At 42.1% G+C, this 19,213-nt stretch overlaps 1 protein-coding gene across 38 annotated transcripts in view; it reads left to right on the top strand.

The window, feature by feature from the left end:
• The window catches only part of NCOA2 (nuclear receptor coactivator 2), a 284,545-nt gene that overhangs the window by 225,544 nt on the left and 39,788 nt on the right, over positions 1–19,213 (top strand). For all 38 annotated transcript variants that reach the window (XM_060393788.1, XM_060393784.1, XM_060393776.1 and 35 more), the window contains 6 exons: positions 4,176–4,353; positions 6,688–6,876; positions 9,185–9,286; positions 9,574–9,717; positions 13,462–13,609; positions 15,627–16,896. In XM_060393788.1, coding sequence (XP_060249771.1) covers positions 4,176–4,353; positions 6,688–6,876; positions 9,185–9,286; positions 9,574–9,717; positions 13,462–13,609; positions 15,627–16,896 — 2,031 coding nt within the window. The remainder of the gene's footprint in view (positions 1–4,175; positions 4,354–6,687; positions 6,877–9,184; positions 9,287–9,573; positions 9,718–13,461; positions 13,610–15,626; positions 16,897–19,213) is intronic.

The raw sequence follows: 19,213 nt of genomic DNA, 5'->3' as shown, positions 1-19,213 counted from the left end.
GCTGTCCACCTGAAACTATCACAGCATTGTTAATTAGCTAAACTCCAATCTCAAATAAAAAGTTTAAAAAAAAAAATTCTTTTTTAAGTGAATATAATTTAAGGCTAATCCACATTTACTTTTCACTCTTAAAATGGAAGTACTGCTGACCTCCTGAGCTTACTAATATGTATCTAAAATTTACTCCTGGTTCCAGCTTACATACCTTTCAGATTGATAATGTAGAATTAAATTAACCAGATTAGAATATAAATTTGACCAACTTTAAGTGCTAGTTGAGCATTCATTTCACAAGCACTCATTTCACACATCCTGTTAAATTCTATGATATATTGTGTTTTGAAATGTTGCCAGAATTCTTAGATTTTCACCTGTACAAGTACAGATAATTATGTATACAGGCTAAAATTTGAGGACCAAATGGAGGTTTATACTTTTTATTTATGCTACATAAATCTAGATTGTTGATTTCATAAAGACAAAAATTGAAGTAATATTCAGAACTTTTAAGATAAGCATCACTGCAATGGGTGATCTTAACCGCCATTTCTTTTTGGGGGGTCCAACTTTTTTTTAATTGTAGTATCATATGTAATTGTTTTACAATGTTGTATTAGTTTCCGCTGTACAACAGTGTGAATCAGCTGTGAGTATACATATATCTCCTTCTTCTTAATTAACTGCCATTTCTTTATTAACTTCAGGAGTTTTCATGATCAGACTACTATCTAGAATTTGTTAAGTCCCCCTTTCTTATTTTATTAACCCAGTACAGTATTAAGCATCAGATTCTTTGCTATACCTATTCCAAAATTAAAATTCAGGAGGTAGGCTATGGTAAGATGAGGGGAAAAAAATGTCAGTGAATATATAACAAGAAGCAGAGAAGCCCTGAGACATAAATTATGTCAGTTCTCAGGATAATTTACTCTGCTGATGATATGATGAGATTGAAAATTATCACATGGCCAGAAGGTCTGCAGCATTGCTATTGTAGAATTGCTTCACTGGCAGCCGCCGCACATATAGAAGAAATTAGGATTTTTAAAGCAAAGATAACCAGTTGGTGCATAAGATGATTTTTATTTTTAGAAAGTCTAATTCTGTGAAAATCTACTGTATAATGGGGCTAGGGAGACACAGAAGAAAATGTAAAGATTGTCTGACCCAGTCTTTATTTTTAGAGATGACAAAATTCCACCCTTGGGGCTACCCTACTGACCAAAAGACTTTAAAGGACCCTATGTTGGGCCCTGCTTGTTTCTCTTTCATCACCGGCTTGAAAACACGTAATGACAATTTTTAGAGAAAAAGTGAAAACACACTTAACCTGATTTTCCAGAGTTGACAAGGCGCTGGAAGGCCAGAGAGTGCTGCTTCCTACTTGGTTCTTAGAAGCAGCTGAGAAAACCCTTAACTAGGTGGACTCTTAGAATTCGATGAAAGGACTGGAAACAAAATTCATTTGGAAATGATGGGGAATTTTAAATATTACAGTTAAGAAAATCCCATATACCTGTGTTTATTACTTACATTGGGGTGACTTAAAGTAGGGTGGAAACTGTTGGGAAGATTTTCAAGGCTTCTGAAAAGAGATGCTGGCAGTAACCACAAGGCTATGACTCAAGCTCTTTGAGAGCAAGCTCATTAATTGCAGAAATCAGATTGCTAGATGTCAACGGATCTTATCTCATAAGATCAAATCCACATTTTCACTGTTGCAAAATAGTCTTCTGAGAATTCAGTGCATTGAGCAAACACCTGTGTAGCAGGACTTCAGTGCTAAACATGTGAGAGGTAATGCTTTGAATCTAGAGACTTAAGGTTTGCATTTGCATCTTTTCCCTGTTAATATGTAATAATTTAAACAGAGAAAACTTGCTCTCATTGAGCCATTCTAGGCATAGATGCACACTCATGCTTACATCATAGCATAGTAGTTGCTAGGCAACAAAACTAAATGTCAGGTTTTTTTCATGAGAGCATATCATAGTGAGCTTTAAGAAAACAAATAGTTTTATAAGGTGAAAGAATTTCATCTTTCCACCATACCTTTACCATTGTATAAAGCAGTAGGAAGTCACGTGCACTTCCAAAAGTGACCCGTAGGTAATATTATCATGACAGTCCCTGTTGAAGGTATATTTAAAGCTGTGAGTTTAAAAGAACACTTAGTACATAACTAATCAACTGACTTACTTCCTGACCTCCCTCCCCACATACCCATATACACATGAGCACACACTCACATAAGGTTTCCAACAGTTGATGCCAACCTATCATGGAAAGCTATTTACACAGTCTTGCTTTGGCTTGCACATGGTTTACACCAGTGGGAACACCACAATGAACATTTAAGAAGAACTTAAAATGGTGTGTGTATATGTATGTGTGTATACATATATATACATACATATATGTGTATATATACATATACATACATACATATATGTATATATTTTAAGAGCTTTTCATTGGTGCCTTGTGGTCAGTTCTAATTTGAGAGAGTGCATAGTTTTGTCATGAAAATAGAATTAAAGATGAAATATTTCAGAGAAAGCTCACAGAATAGGAGCCTGTTAAATAATAACTTAAGGAAAAAGCAAACTAGAGGAAAAAGTAAAACACTATGCCCCAGTCATGCACATTGTTATATTGGTGTGTCCATGAAACATCCATGTGAAAAACCAGTAAATACACAGCCTGAAGAAACTGGCATGAACTGGGTAGACCCCTTGGCCCTGATCCAAGGAATGCCTGGTCACTATCAAGACTCATCCAGTCCTAATCGCTCCCTGATCTGTAAAACAGCTCTGGCAAATAAGGATCAAAAAGGGAAAGGAGGCAGAACTAAGAGAAACTCACTGAGCACCCAGACTTTGCATTATTGTCCAGGCAACCGTGACAAGAAGGCGCTCTGGGTCAACACTGGGGAGAACTCTGTGCCACCTGGGAATCAAAGCACAAGCTTTGGAGGCAGTCCACCTGGATTTGCATCCCAGCTCTGGTTGCAAGAGCTTCGGCAAATCACTTACCCTCTTTGAGTCTCAATTTTTCCTTCTGTAAACTGGCAAAGGAAAAACATTCCTTCCAGAATTGTAAATGTTAAAATAACACAGTGGGAAATTCCCTCGCAATCCAATGGTTAGGACGCTGCGCGATCACTGCCGAGGGCCCCGGGTTCGATCCTTGGTCAGGGAACTGAAATCCCACAAGCTGCACAGCACGGCCAAAAAAATAAATAAGTAAAAATAAAAAGTCACAGTATGCTTAAGGCTCAGTAAATGTATCGATATCTACTGTTATTTCCTGAAATGATCCTCAGCCCTTCATCTCCTTCCCTAATCTGCTTCGGAATGATAGCAAAGTGAACCATGCACCCATCACAAGAAAAACGTTCCTGCTCTCTGGGTGATTTAGGAACCTGCATCTTAACGACCTGGAGAATAAAGAAATGCAGCCAGGCACAATCAGTTACTTTCTTTCCCTCGGGGTTGGAAACCTGAACCTCAAGGCCCTGTGTAGTCTCAGCCTGAGGTCCCCAGAAAGGCCGGTTTGCCACATCAGACACACACTTCCCAGCACCTTCCCCCACTGACACCAGACAGTAAAGGACTGACGTTGCTTAAAAAGGCCTGAGATCATTTTCAGCTCTTTTCATTTAAGACTTGGCAGCTTAGCAAAATTTTCTGATTTTTTTTTTTTCCTTGGCATTTATCCTTAAACTGTGGGAAATTATCAGTGACTTCTCCCTCACATTGTATTCCATGAGGAACTATACCAAGGAAAAGTAATAGCTCTGAACTGGATCAGTAGCATACGAGTTGTTCTCAGCCTTGCGGAGTACATCCGTCTCATTTGGAAAATACAGATAAATGCCTTCATACTCTTAACGTGGCAGTAATTATCTCCTGATAAAGTAACAGGATGAGTGTTTGTCATTTAGTTTATGACAAGAAACCCTGATAAAGGCTCTGTCCTGCTTTCTAAGGTGGAACCATCTCACCAAGAAAAATGTGTTCGTTGTTTCTGAATGCGAGGAGAGGTGGGAGAGAGATCTCTTTTCTTCTCCATGAGTGAATCATGTTTCCCTTAAAAGGACCGTTCCCTTCATAACAGTTGCACGTGACCTTCCACTGCAGTCTTTCTAACACAGTTTGTGCCTCTTCCCATAGGCCCTTGATGGGTTCTTCTTTGTAGTGAACCTGGAAGGCAACGTTGTGTTTGTTTCAGAGAATGTGACACAGTACCTAAGGTATAACCAGGAAGAGCTGATGAACAAAAGTGTCTATAGCGTTCTGCACGTTGGGGACCACACTGAATTCGTCAAAAACCTGCTGCCAAAGTCCATAGGTAAATGAATGTCCTCCGGGTCTCTGCTTGCCACCCCACACCACCCTGCCCCCACGCACATCATCTTGGCCAGTGGGAGGTGAAACAGAACTCTTTCATGTCAGTCGGGGATAACAGTAGCTGGGGAGTGTTTTAAGAGATGCTTGTGTTAAATGTTTTGAGCTTAGAAGTCATGGAGAAAAGGCCATCTGTAGATATTGGTCTATGAATGATCGTCTTGACCCTATATTTAAAGTAAGTGAAAGGGCTTCAGATGGAAAGCAGTCATATGGCAACTATTTTCATGGGGTTTGTTTGGTGGTGTTTTTTTTTTTCGAGACAGTGCCCAATTGCCTCCCACCCTATCCAGTGCCAGCCGACTCTGTTTTGTCCTTTTTCTCCATGACCACTTAAGAAGTAGAAGGTCACAAGAAGCTTGAGATTGAGTTTATTTTGAGTCCCGGCTTGTGAAGAGTATGATGTGGGTGTATACGACGTTCTAAAAATAAAATGTGAAGGAACAAGTGGTGTGTCGCGGTTCGGATGCTCTTAGCCTGGGAGCCCGAAATGGGCTCTTTGGCTTCACAGACTCTTCAGTGGCTCTGCAGGTGGCATGGCGGTCTGCTGCCTCCTTCCCCACCCACTGCTGCCCCTTCCTGCCCTCCTCATCTTGACCAAAAGTGTCCGTGATTATAAAGGGCCATGTTTTAAAGTGGGTGATTCACTGCATGGGCCCACCTCAATGGCTGCTTGGGGAGCATAACTGTTCCCACTCACTAAGTGCTCTTTTTTAATATTCTCACTTAAGCTGATGATGCTAAGAACATCTTCATGGCTAAAAAGAAGCACATATTTTAGTAGAGAATAAAGTCAAGTCCTGAGTTAGCAAAAATTTTTGTTCCTTTTCTTAAAACTGTTTATACTAGCTGGTTTCATTGTCACCACAGTAAGTAGGAAAAGGTCCTTTCACATTCCATTATGGCTAGCTTTTCTTTCAATAGGATAACCCTTTGTTTAAAGTGACTGCAACAGTAATACAAAATGTGAGATCCTTTTATTATATTCTCTAGTAAATGAACAAGAAAATGGGATTTCTTATTTCAAATAACTAGTATTTTCAAATCTCTTCAGTAATTTTATGACTTCCTCAAAGGACCTGTATTTGTTAATTCACTGTTATTATTTATTCACTTGTCTAAAGAGCTCTCTGCCTTACGTTATATTGTATTTTTTTATACTTTCAAATTACTTATTAACCTGAGTTAATAAGAGGTCTTTTTTTCTTTGATTACTCTATGTAGTCTCCTTTATGTAAATAAGCTTTTAAGAATATTGATGGTAAACTAAACTTTTAAGATGTCTATATAAAGCTAGCTGTGGTTCCTTCAGTAAAACAGTTTCTTGGAGTTAACTTGATATTTCCTTTTTCTCTCTAGGATTTGTTTCTTTCTTTCCGCCTCTGCAGCCCAGTGTCTGTGGGGTTAGCATTGTGGGATATAACTGGTCTTTCAAATGTTTTCTAGCTAGTGACTTTTGAAAGTGCTTTGCTTATCTTATGACTGGCCCTTTTTTATTTTTATCTGGTTTCTCTAATGCGTCTCAAAAAAAAATGTCTTCTCTTACATCACCTTTTTCTTGCATTAATATATATGTTTAATATATTGGTATTAGATTCCTAAGTATTGATAAGAAAATAGAAGACATAGTATAGTAGTATTTCATTGAAAAGGAATAAATGACATTAGCAGTATATTCTCAAGATTATTTCAGTCTTAATGAAGAAATATACATGAAGAAAAAAAAATACAGCCCAATCTCAGATTATACACTTCAAATTTTGGTGAAGTTTTAGGGAAGAGGGGTCAGTAAGAAGCAGCAGTGTGGGATGCCTACAGTTGCTGGTTACATAACTAGAGGGCCTCAAGCCTTGGGGCAGGAGTCATGTAGGTAGGGGACATGGAGAAGTCCTGACCTTTTAGATGAGGTAGCAGGTGCAGAGATGTCCATGTGGGACCAGGTGTGGATAGTGACGGGGACAGATCTTGTGCTCAGCAACATGAAAGATCCAGGTGGATGGGTAAGAGGGGGCTGGTGAGAAATCAGGGCCTGAGCTTGAAGGGAAAGAGTCCGGGTGAAGGGTAACCAGTGTGAAAGACATTTGAGATTCCCACGAAGTTTCCCAAGAATTCACCCAGTCATTCCTCCCCCTATAGATTTTGAAGTTACTTAGAAAAGTATAAACACTATATGAAAGTAAAATCACTGCATGTTTCCTACACCATTTTGATAACTTGGCAGAAGCCAGTCTGACACTAGTTTCTTTACCCTGTTGGGTTGCTTCTGCCTTTTGCTCAGTGAACGGGGGAGCTTGGTCCGGCGAACCTCCCAGGCGGAACAGCCATACTTTCAATTGTCGGATGCTGGTAAAACCTTTACCTGAATCAGAAGAGGAAGGTCATGACAACCAGGAAGCACATCAGAAATATGAAACTATGCAGTGCTTTGCTGTCTCTCAACCAAAGTCCATCAAAGAAGAAGGAGAAGGTAGGGGCCACTTCTAAGATACGGTAGTGTCATGTATTCCTGTGCCGCTTCTTTCGCACTTAATAATCTGAAACTAGAGGCCACACAAAGGAAAATTTAGAGGCAGTTCCTTCATTCTTTTCACCTACTTAACGATTCTTGTGATCAGTTTAATTATCAAGTCTTTAAAACAGCACTATCCAATAGAATTTTCTGTGACAATGGCAGTGTTCTGTATCTTCAACGTCCAGCACAGCCACTGCTAGCCACAGGTAGTTGCTGAGAATCTGTAATGTCAGTAATGCAACTGGGGACCAAATTGTCTATTTCATTAAGTCGTCATTTAAATACCCACCGTGTGGCTAGTAGCTACCCTGCCAGAGCAATTCCACTAGTATTGAACCTCTCAAGGATCCTAGGCATCTCTGAACATCTGCAGCAAGGTCCAAGCCACACCTTGGAAAACACCCATGGTACAAAGAACATCTTTTGTATACTTCCAAGGGATTAATGAATTTTATGTGGTTTGGCTATGGATGCTGCATCCAGAATAAGAGAGGATGGAGATAGGAGCGGGACTGGGAGAACAGTTCCAAACTGTAAGCTCTTAGGCGCTTCCCTTTAAAGAGATACTGATAGTGTCCAGCCCTATGCCTTCTGAGGAGATTGCTCTACACCTCTGAGACTGTCGCTGTCTGTGATATGGGACAGTGCTGAATACGGTCTCCTGTGTGTGTAGCAGAAGGGAAAGAGCCGAGGCCTATCAGTCAGAAACTTTGCAGGCTTTATAATCAGACAGACCAGCTCCTACATCAGCTGCGTATCAGCGCTGACTATGGGCAAGCTTCTCAACCTCTCTGAACACCCACATATTCTCTTAACCAGTGAAATCAACAATTCCAGTATCACAGTGTAATAAGGATTAAATGAGCATGCCTGTACCATGCTTGGCATAGATATTTAATCCTCTTTTCAAAAAATATGTAAGTAATTTTTAATTTAAATTTTATTGGAAAGGAAGTAATTGAGCTGTCACAGATGATACATAGTTTTCAAAATTAAATTTTTACGTAGAGATGGAATGTCAAGCTATTTTATTCTGTATGCAACAGAGTAAGTGCTGCTAATTCATCTGTAATATTCTAAAGCCATATTCTATTAGCTGAGTTAATTTATGGTTTTGTGCTGTATATGTCAACATGTTTGTCCATTTAAAATCTGATTTTGAATGTTTACATAGTATAGCATAACAGTAGGGTTTCTGAGCCATGGTGCACTCATGTTCAAATCCTTGCTTCCCCAAAATTTCATGTGATGTTGGGTAAGTTAGTGAAACTCCATGCTTTGGCTTCTCCTCTGTTAAGTGGAGATAATGCTAGGGCCTGCCTCATATAGTTGTTAAAAGGATTAAATGAATCAGTAACCTATAAAGCAGCTAGAAAGATGTCTGTCTCATAGTAAGTGCTCAAAAATTTAGCTTTTATTATGTTGAAGATGAGGATTACATTTATGTTTGTGATACCCACTATTAATGGATATGTTTAAAGACATCCTTTCCCAAATTTAAAATCATAAATCAGTGACATAAGATATGAAGAGACTTCTTTTTAATCAACCTTTATCCAGCACTTTTGAAATTGAAAGGGCTTGCAGTGTGCTCTGCATGTTACAAGATAAAACACATCCTCCCTGATCTCCAGAAGTGAACACAGACACACAAAACAGTTGAAGTAGGGTAAGGAATAAATGCTTAGCATCAGTTGTGTGAGATCCTAGCCATGGCCAAGAAACTAAATTTGAGACACACTGCATTTTCTAGGATTTGTTCTCTGAATCTGAGTCTAGACTCTGTTTTATATACTTTGCTTTAAATTGCATGTTGCCATTGTAGGAGCATCAACATAGTTCAGGAGAAGGTATATCTAGTTTTCCTATATCTTAATGAACCTAAAACTCAGAGAAAACCCTTGATGGTTTCAGTTGTCATCATTTGTAGGCTTTATTAAGAATTTAGCTGGTTGTTAATATCAGCCAGTTAATAAGAAAGGGTTCCATTCATTTCCACCACTGGGGAGATGCTTTTGGATGGTCACTATAGTATGGCAGATGCGCTTTCATCACGTCATGTGTCTTCAGCAGTTTATCCTCAGCTCCCCATATCTCAATCTCCCCCAGCTGCTTCCCACTCCAGGTGAGGACCAGGGGTGCATAGTGTCTCGTTGCTCTCTCCCTTACTGACCTACAAGGTTGTGCTGTCATAAGTGCATTTGATTTTGTTTGAAACACTGCAAAAGGCTCCTATGATAACCATCAATGTATGTGATTGAAGATTTGCAGTCCTGCTTGATTTGTGTGGCTAGAAGAGTTCCCATGAAGGAGAGACCGGCTCTTCCCTCATCAGAAAGTTTCACTACTCGCCAAGATCTCCAAGGTAAATTTTCTCAGCAGAGAAGGGCAAAGAAATCATTCTAGAATACTTACATGTTTGTCAACGCAAGGAATGGGTCTAGAAGCTGATGAAGAAGCTGAGCATAGCAGCTGCTGCTGGGGCAGAAGCTGGAGGTGGGGTGGGGGGAACACTTCTCACCTTCTACCCTCCCGCTCCACGCACTTACGCTACCTATTCTTAAAGAAATCAATTTTTATACCTTTAAGATTTAACTATTTCTCTAAAAAATGGATCAGTGTGTAGGTCAAATGCTCACTGTTGTTTACTAGGCAAGATCACGTCCCTGGACACTAGCACCATGCGGGCAGCCATGAAGCCAGGCTGGGAGGACCTGGTGAGGAGGTGCATCCAGAAGTTCCACACACAGCACGAGGGGGAGTCTGTGTCTTACGCAAAGAGGCATCACCATGAAGGTAACGGTCTCTCAGTGACACCCTTCTTGAAGTCCATCTTGCTGACTTACCCCTTCTGAGGAGCACTCTCTCTGCAACAGTGATTCCTGAACCCACCCTGGGGGCTTAGATCTGGTGACTCTTGCCCAGGACTGTCGCCATCTGAAGGGAAATGGAATAGGAGGAACTGTAGGGCTAAGAGCGTGATGAGGGAAGTCAAATTGAAGATGATAACCTCTCACAAAGGCAGATGAAAGGGAACGAGATCATTTTCTTCAATGCTCCGGCTTCTAGACATGTAAGACAGTGCTCTCAGGTCCCCTCTAATAGTAAAAAAAAAAAAAAAACACCTGAATCATAAGGATACTGTGAAAATAAGAATGAAAGGAAATTTGCAAGAACAGGTGAATTCCTGGTAGAGGTGACAATGGGATCCTGAGGCCCACCACCACCATCACCACCTTCCAGATGAAGTCTAGAAAGAGACATCGCTTCTAGAAAGAGATGAAATGACTTGTCTGGGGTCATACAGTTGGTTAATAGGACACCTGGAGCTAAGCCCACAATGTCAGAGTCGTCTTTCAGTAATGATAGCAGCCCTCTCTGAGCACCAGGCCTCTGCCTGGCATTGGCCCCCTTCCTGTGGGCCGCTCAATCCCCACGGTCCACCCAGGGACGTGGGTGTTTGCCTCCCATGCTGTCAGTGGGGAGCTGACACAGGTGACACGGACCCAGGAGCCTTCGATTAGAAGTGTGAGCCCTGGAGGGACCTGAGGGTCATCCTGGCCATTGCTCCGCCTCACTGCGCTCACTGCATCCACTGCTGTTCTGCAGCATCAGTTTTTCTCAGGTGCATTCTGGTCTTTTGCTAAGTTGGTGAGAACAAAGAAAAAGAAATCCCTTCTCTAGTGCTTATTAAGGACTCCATCATGGAGGGAGATACTTTTCACTTCCAGTCTTCTGACCCTTCTCTCATGGGCCCCGAATGTCCTGGTTGGGGCACTTGGTTACCAGCATGGATTCCATCAGAGCCACGCTGCCTTTGAGGTACGGGGCCCTGTGCTTTGTAACTGGGTTTGGCAAATTGTCTCCACATTTGCAGAAAAGTTTATAACTCAGTATTGACAGTGCAATTTTAGTTTGTCATCTTCCATTTAAGGTGCATCCATGACTCTGTTGCTGCTGTTCAGTTGCTAAGTCGTATCCGACTCTTTGAGACCTCACGAACAACAGTATACTATCCTTCCCTGTCCTACACTATCTCCTGGAGTTTGCTCAAACTCTTGTCTGTTGAGTCAGTGATGCCATCCAGCCATCTCATCCTCTGTCCCCGCTTTCTCCTCCTGCCCTCAATCTTTCCCAGCATCAGGGTCTTTTCAAATGAGTCGGCTTTATGCATCAGGTGGCCAAAAACTTTTGGAGCTTCAGCTTCAGCATCAGTCCTTCCAGTGAATATTCAGGACTGATTTCCTTTAGGATCAACTGGTTGACTCTCCTTGCAGTCTAAGGGACTCCTGAGAGTCTTCTCCAGCACCACAGTTTGAAACTCTGGCATTTATCAATAGTGTTTGTATGTTAAAAAGTTTATGCTTTTAAGATTGCTTATGAAAAAATACAAGTCATGGTAAATAACCTTTATATTTTTTTCATCCTGTTTATCCTTTTTATCTTCTTCATCCACATCTCTTAGAAATAAGCACTGAATCCAACCATTTGTGTCTTCCAGCATTTTTTAAGTGGGAAAGAAAAAGGGAATAAAGATGCCACATTTGACAGAAATAAATAACTTACCTGCCATTTCACTAGATCTGGTTTAAAATAAAAAGAACAGTAACAAAGAATAAGAAATCCCCCAGCAACCTTGTTCAGTGTCCTTGGGCTCTGAGTAGCAATGCCCCATGTTTAATCCTATGGCTTCCTGATTCCTTACACAAGGGTTTACAAATACGTACTAGGCACAGTGCTAGGTTTAAACAGAGGGGACCCACTGAAAGGAAACTCTACCATGTATAAAATACACTTCATCCAAGTGTATGAAATAAGTCGGATTGCAGGTAATCATTAGTATTGCATAAAAATCTACCAGAAGACTTTGTTTACATGGAGGAGCTTCCTGACAGCATTCAGGGGCTTGCTGACACAAATCTACTTGGTGGAAGTTCTTGATGTAGACAGACGGTAATGGAAAATCTCCAAGGATCACTGCCAAGGTCGGATAAAATTCTGAAATTATAAGCCACTGGAAATACGAGTCCTATTATAAAAATGGTATTCCTACTGCCGTTGGCTGGCATACTGAATATGGAAACCCAGATGCACATATGTACACTAATTTGTTTCCAGTACTGCCACTTCAGAGGAATCATGCAACAGTTGGTAGCAGAAAGTGATACCTAAATACTGTGTCCCTACCTGGAACTGCAGGGGGGAGCAGGGGGGCCGGTTTACCAGGGAAATTGCTCAAAGTGAAATTTTACCAAAAAGTCTGAATCCTCATTGTATGTCAGTACCTGGGGGAGGAGGGGTGTGTGTGTGTGTGTGTGTGTCTGAATCCTCATTGTATGTTAGTACCTGCGGGGGTGTGTGTGTGTGTGTGTGTGTCTGAATCCTCATTGTATGTCAGTACCTGCGGGGGGGTGTGTGTGTGTGTGTGTGTCTGAATCCTCATTGTATGTCAGTACCTGCAGGGGGGGGGGGTGTGTATGTGTGTGTGTCTGAATCCTCATTGTATGTCAGTACCTGCGGGGTGTGTGTGTGTGTGTGTCTTTCGGTAATTTTGTGGAATGATGAATGTACCTGGTCACTTTGGGACTGACTATTCCACCACAAAATTTGTGCTGAGGATTATGTGGTAAAAAATGGCAGTCATCTTAAAATGGCTTAGGAGGTAAGGTAACTAAACCATGTGGCCGAATCAAATGTTCTTTTTTTTAATATGCAGTATTTGACAGCTTTAAAATGCAGTTGTTTTAAAGATGAATCTGAAATTTCTAGAGAAATTATTTTAGCCTAGTGTTATGTTTTCTGCTGTAGTCCTGAAAATGGAAATAACTGATGTCATTATCCAGATGTTGAACCAATTCCGTGTCACTCAGAGTTGTGCTTTTATTATTTCCGTTTTCTATTTAGCCTTCTTTTTTCTCTGAAAAGATCCCTCTGGTTGTTTATGTTTTACTTCCTGTTGTCCTGACCACAGAAATAATATGTCTTGCACACTGAGAAACAAAATTGGGGAATGGTACTAGGATATAATAGATTAAATAGTTTGTAACTTCAAGATGAATATTCAGAGGATATATTCAGTGTCATACGTTTTATATAATATTTACTATTGTATTAGTTTAAAGAGAAATTAAAGGCACATTGTACCCTTTAGAGGTAATCCTGTTTATAACACCATATTACTTCCTAACGTTTCAGACAAATCATTGCAAAACTTCTTTTGAGCTAATAAATTGTTTATACTCTATCTTACCATGATCCTGAAGATTTTTAAAAGAACACGGTTGGGGGATCAAAACTTCATTTGGGGGGAAGAAAACCCAGTATACTGAAATTATTGGCATCTTGAGAGAAAAATAAATATGCTTTTAAAAATGGATCATGGATAATGTTCTGTCATAAAATATTACTTACAACTCTCTTCAGCCTGCTGGGAGGAAAATATTAAACTTAACCAAGTTGATTACTGTTGTTATGTCTGGCCCCGCCCCCACCCCCAGTTTCGTTTCTAACCATGCATTCTGCTTCCTTGCTCGCCGGCAGTGCTGAGACAGGGGTTGGCATTCAGTCAGATCTACCGCTTCTCCTTGTCTGACGGCACCCTCGTGGCCGCCCAAACGAAGAGCAAGCTCATCCGATCTCAGACTACTAACGAACCTCAGCTTGTGATATCTTTGCATGTGCTGCACAGGTAAGCCTCGTTCTGACACACAATCTCCCCTGCCCAGCTCAGGAAGCCAAGTTCCCAAAGCACATTTTATCCCAGAGCTTGTCAGCTTGGGTAGACATTTCTGTTGACCAACCCCAGTGATGTAAATATAAATTGATTTGTTATTGGGACTTCCCTGGCAGTCCAGTGGTTTAAGACTTCCAGTGCAAGGGGTAGGGTTCGTTCAGTCCCTGTTTAGGAAACTAAGATCCCACATGCCTCATGGCTGAAAAACCAAAACAGAAGTAATGTTGTAGCAAATCCAATAAAGACTTTTAAAACAGTTCACATCAAAAAAAAAAAAAAAAAAAAAAACAAAGAGAAAAATAAGTAAACTGTTGGCTAAAAGACGGGATACTGAAATTCAAATTAAGGCTACACTTTGAACTTTAGCCTTAAGACTAATACTTTTTTTTTTTTTTTTTTTTAATTTTCTTGGCCAAGCCCTGCAGCTTGTGGGATCTTGGTTCCCTGACCAGGGATTGAACCTAGGCCCTCACCAGTGAAAACCTGGGAGTCCTAATGACTGGACCATCAGGGAATTCCCAATACTAGTGCATTTTAAAACCTAACTAGAAGGACACAAACTCACACTAATTTTGAAATGACTGCCTGTCACATCAGAGGAGGAAAACAGATCACTTCCCAGGGCAGGAATACAGAATGACTTCTGCTCCCATGTGTTCAGATTTGAAACTTTCAAATATACATATACTTAGAAAAGAGTATTTTAGATTGTTATTCTCAGCTTTAAATTAACCTTTTGCATTAGACTTTGAAATGAAAGGTAGTAAACATTTCCCCAAAAAATAAAAGTGAGGAAAATTGAATGTTGATTTTTAAAGTAAATATCATAACCATCTTGTTTTAGAGCACAAATTTAGGGAAATGATTGGATTTCAAGTTATGTAAATATTTATGTGTGTGCTGTATAAAACTTTATGAGGTACTATCAGCAGATATATAAAGTTGCTCTAGAGTTCCCTTTTATTACACTTCTCAATTATGTACTTTGTTATTTAGAAATTAAAATCAAGCAGCCCTGTTTGCCAACTCTTAATAAATCCGACCTCGAACTGAAACAATCTGAAAGTGATTACAGATGGGCCAGATTGCTCCCCCCCTAACCAAAAGCTGATGTTTGACAATTTGTGAAACCTGTTTTGTTTGGATTTGTGAACGAATTTGGTAACTCACAAATGACTGCCAAGCTGTAAATTAAAGCTCAGAAGGCTTGGACAATCGTCCAGCTTAGAAAGCTGCCCTGAGTACAGGAGTGGAGTGGGGTGGCCTGCGAGTTAGGGACCAAGATCCCAGAGTAAATGATCTGTAGCTCCTCGCATATGATCTGAGAGGTGCTCACTTGGCCTTCTAGGGGAACCCAGGCAGGGAACCTGTTAGACAGGTAACTGAATTCCCAACACTTTGGGTAACTTTGTTGGCTCGAAAACTTGGAGAGTTTCGAATAGTTGGGGCGGGGTTTTTTTTCCCTCTTAAGGTTTACTATTCATCTTGAGCCAAGTAGCCCACATCAAGCTCCAGGCTCACAGATGGGTCTCTTGTTAGGAATTGTAATCTCTGGCAAATAATTGAAGACAGCTATGCTTGCTTGGGTCATTTCTTTCAGACAGTACAAGCTCTCAGTTATTCATGATAACATACCAGTTAATGAGCAAGGTATAGTATGTAATTGGAACCCTGCTAATGTCTTGTCTAGCAAATACAATGTCAATATGGTAGTAGTCAAATTTAAACACAAACTCCCTCTGTAAAACCACAGACATCTTAATGAATGGACTAGAAAACATCCCTCTTGGTCCTAAATGCTGCATGTTCAATCTTGCCCATAATTGCAGATGGTTTCATCAAAGTATTATCTTTCTTTTCCTTCCATGTCGTCCGTTCTTTTAAAGAAATGAAGCAATCTCATCTTTGAAAATTAATAACAACTTGCTCAGTATCTTCCCTTTTATCTTATATGTCTTTCCTCATCTTACAGAGAGCAGAATGTATGTGTAATGAATCCGGATCTGACTGGACAAGCGATGGGGAAGCCACTGAATCCAATTAGCTCTAGCAGCCCTGCCCACCCGGCCATGTGCAGTGGGAACCCTGGTCAGGATATGACCCTCAGTAGCAATATAAACTTCCCCATGAACGGCCCAAAAGAACAGATGGGCATGCCCATGGGCAGGTTCAGTGGTTCTGGGGGAATGAACCACGTGTCGAGCATGCAAGCAACCACTCCTCAGGGTAGTAACTATGCACTCAAAATGAACAGCCCCTCACAAAGCAGCCCGGGCCTGAATCCAGGACAGCCCAGCTCCATGCTCTCGCCAAGGCATCGCATGAGCCCCGGGGTGGCCGGAAGCCCTCGAATCCCTCCCAGTCAGTTCTCCCCCGCAGGAAGCTTGCATTCCCCTGTGGGAGTTTGCAGCAGCACAGGAAATAGCCATAGCTACACCAACAGTTCCCTCAACGCGCTGCAGGCCCTCAGCGAGGGGCACGGGGTCTCGCTAGGGTCATCGTTGGCCTCCCCGGACCTCAAAATGGGCAATCTGCAAAACTCCCCAGTGAATATGAATCCCCCCCAGCTCAGCAAGATGGGGAGCTTAGACTCCAAAGACTGTTTTGGACTTTACGGGGAGCCCCCAGAAGGGCCAACCGGGCCAGCAGAGAGCAGCTGCCACCCTGGGGAGCCGAAGGATCCCAGTGAGGCCGGCCTGCCTGCTGCTGGGAGCAATGAGAGACCTGACGGGCAGAGCCGACTCCTCGACAACAAGGGGCAGACCAAACTCCTGCAGCTTCTGACCACCAAATCTGACCAGATAGAGCCCTCGCCGCTGCCCAGCTCTCTGTCAGACACCAACAAGGACTCCACAGGCAGCTTGCCCGGCCCCGGGTCAACGCATGGGACTTCGCTCAAGGAGAAGCATAAGATTTTGCACAGACTCCTGCAGGACAGCAGCTCCCCTGTGGACTTGGCAAAGCTGACAGCGGAAGCCACGGGCAAGGAGCTGAGCCAGGAGGCCAGCAGCACAGCTCCTGGGTCCGAGGCGACCATCAAGCAGGAGCCAGTGAGCCCCAAGAAGAAAGAGAATGCACTACTTCGCTATCTGCTCGATAAGGACGATACTAAAGATATCGGTTTACCAGAAATCACCCCCAAACTTGAGCGACTGGACAGTAAGACGGACCCTGCCAGCAACACGAAATTAATAGCTATGAAAACTGAGAAGGAGGAGATGAGCTTCGAGCCCAGTGACCAGGTAAGGTTTGTCGAGTGTTCTCCCAAGGGTACTAATTCATAGCCATCAAGGAGTTCTCCACAAGGGGCCTGCTGAGGCCTCAGGGGACTGGATGAAAATAAGCCTCCTCCTTGGTGGTTCTTGCTTTGAGACAGAGGTAATAATTCTCACTGAGGTTTCGAGTTCCAAGCACTCTTACCTAACAAAGAATGGAGTCGTCGTTCAGTCACTAAAAGTCGTGTCCAATGCTTTGAGACCCCACAGACTGCAGCACGCCAGGCTTCCCTGTCCTTCACTATCTCCCAGAGTTTGCTCAAACTTATGTCCATTGAGTCATGATGCCATCCAACCATCTCATCCTCTTCTGCCCCCTTCTCCTCCTGCCCTTAATCTTTCCCAGCATCAGAGTCTCTCCAATGAGTCAGCTGTTTGCATCGGGTGGCCAAAGTCTTGGAGCTTTAGCTTCAGCATCAGTCCTTCCAGTGAATATTTGGGGTTGATTTCCCTTAGGATTGACTGGTTTGATCTCCTTGCAGTCCAAGAGACTCTTCAAGAGTCTTCTCCAGCACCATAATTCAAAAGCACCAATTCTTTGGTGGTTCCTCTCTGTGGTCCACCTCTGACATCCATACATGACTACTGGAAAACCCATAGCTTTGACTATGTGGACCTTTGCTGGCAGAGAATAGAGCAGATGCTGACTTTTATTTTGTGAAGGGCCAAATGGTAATATTTTTGGCCACACACTCTGTATCACGGCTATTCAGCTCTGCCACTGGAGGGCTACAAAAGCAATCCTAGATGCCAGGGGAACAACTGACTATGCTGTGTTTCAGTCAAACTTTATCTACAGGCACTGATACTTGAATTTTACACAATTTTCATGTGTCACAAGATATTCTTCTTTTGAAATTTTTTTCAGTTGTTAATAACTGTCAATCCCTTCTTAGCTCATGGGCCATACAGAAACGAGTAGCTTTTTGCGCACAGGGGAGCTAGGGTTTACCAACCCCTGGTATCAGAAGGCACCTCACTTGGAAACAATCACTTCCTCAAAAGTGGGTTTTGTCAGAGTAGACTTAAGTAAATGATTTCTTACTTACTTTTCTCTCTTTTTAAGATCAGAATCTGTCTGGTTTTCAAACTTAATGAAAATCATTCTACCTCTCTTTATTCTCGGCCAGGACTTATGCTTAATGCTGAAGACTTTCTTAGGCCGTCGGTAAAAACTTATTTAAGGGGAAATAAAGAGGAGAGGAGAAGTAGAATTGGCCTGGGTCTTGGTATAATTGAGCCACCAAATATCAAACATAAGTGCAAAACTGAAATAATAGGTGTTGCCATCTGTTGTTCTTAAAGTGAGAAACGAATTCCCTGAAAAAAAACCCCAGGATAGCTAAAATAATATTCTAAGTCATCCTTGATGACACGCTGAGGTAGTGACATCACAGAGAAAATGCTGACAGTCTAATATTTTTGTTTATGTTAAAAAAATGAGTCATTACTGACAATAATGGCTGGGTATAAGGGGCTTTCTGGGGAATCAGCAACTGGCTGCGTTAACGATGTCAGGAGCACTGCCTTCAGTCATGGTGGGTTCGAAGTGAAGAAGCTGCCCAAACCTCTTTACTTATTACAATGGTTCACTGACTTAAGTGGATATTTTAGGTGTCGCTGTTTCAGGTGTGCATGGGAAGAGGAGCAGTTAGCACCCCTGACCACCCAGGGACCTCCTAGGTGGAGGTGAGCCTGGGGGCGGCGCTAGGGTGGAGATGCCTGATGGGCCCTGGCGCGGGACTGAGGCCACACATCCTCTGACAGCCGGGCTCCTCCTGCGTCCGGAGCACGGAGTTTTCTGTCCATCTTCCACTACTACCATTCTGTGAGGGCTTTGTGCCCTTCAGGAGGGAAACAGCGTCGTCGTGTAAACCCCTTTGGTGATAAATCCTTAAACTTAGCTGTTGGTGCGGAGTTCTCAACAACAGCTACTTTGTGATGCTGTGAGATCATCACATGGGGACTCAGCAGAACCTTAATAACCATATCTTGAATACAGTGTCATGTAAAACCACACTGACAGCTGCAGACGTTTTAATCTTCTGAGGTTTACTAGATTAGAATACACAGGGCTAGTGGCAGTTCAGAGTGGCAGGCACAGATACTGTCACTCAGGTTTCTTGACACACGCTAGAGGGCAAGATGGTGACTCACGAGGTCCACCTTGGCTGAGTGGCTAAGTGGTTGGTCCCTCCCTCCAGGAACAGAATTTATTTCTATCCCTAGACTGAGGCCCTGGGGATGTAAAGGGTCTGGAAAGGGGGGGCGCTGTTTGGCAATT

Source organism: Ovis aries, chromosome 9 (assembly GCF_016772045.2).
Source record: "Ovis aries strain OAR_USU_Benz2616 breed Rambouillet chromosome 9, ARS-UI_Ramb_v3.0, whole genome shotgun sequence".
Lineage (NCBI taxonomy): Eukaryota > Metazoa > Chordata > Mammalia > Artiodactyla > Bovidae > Ovis > Ovis aries.
The sequence above is the reverse complement of the archived record's forward strand: the minus strand, read 5'-3'. Positions and strand labels throughout refer to the sequence as shown.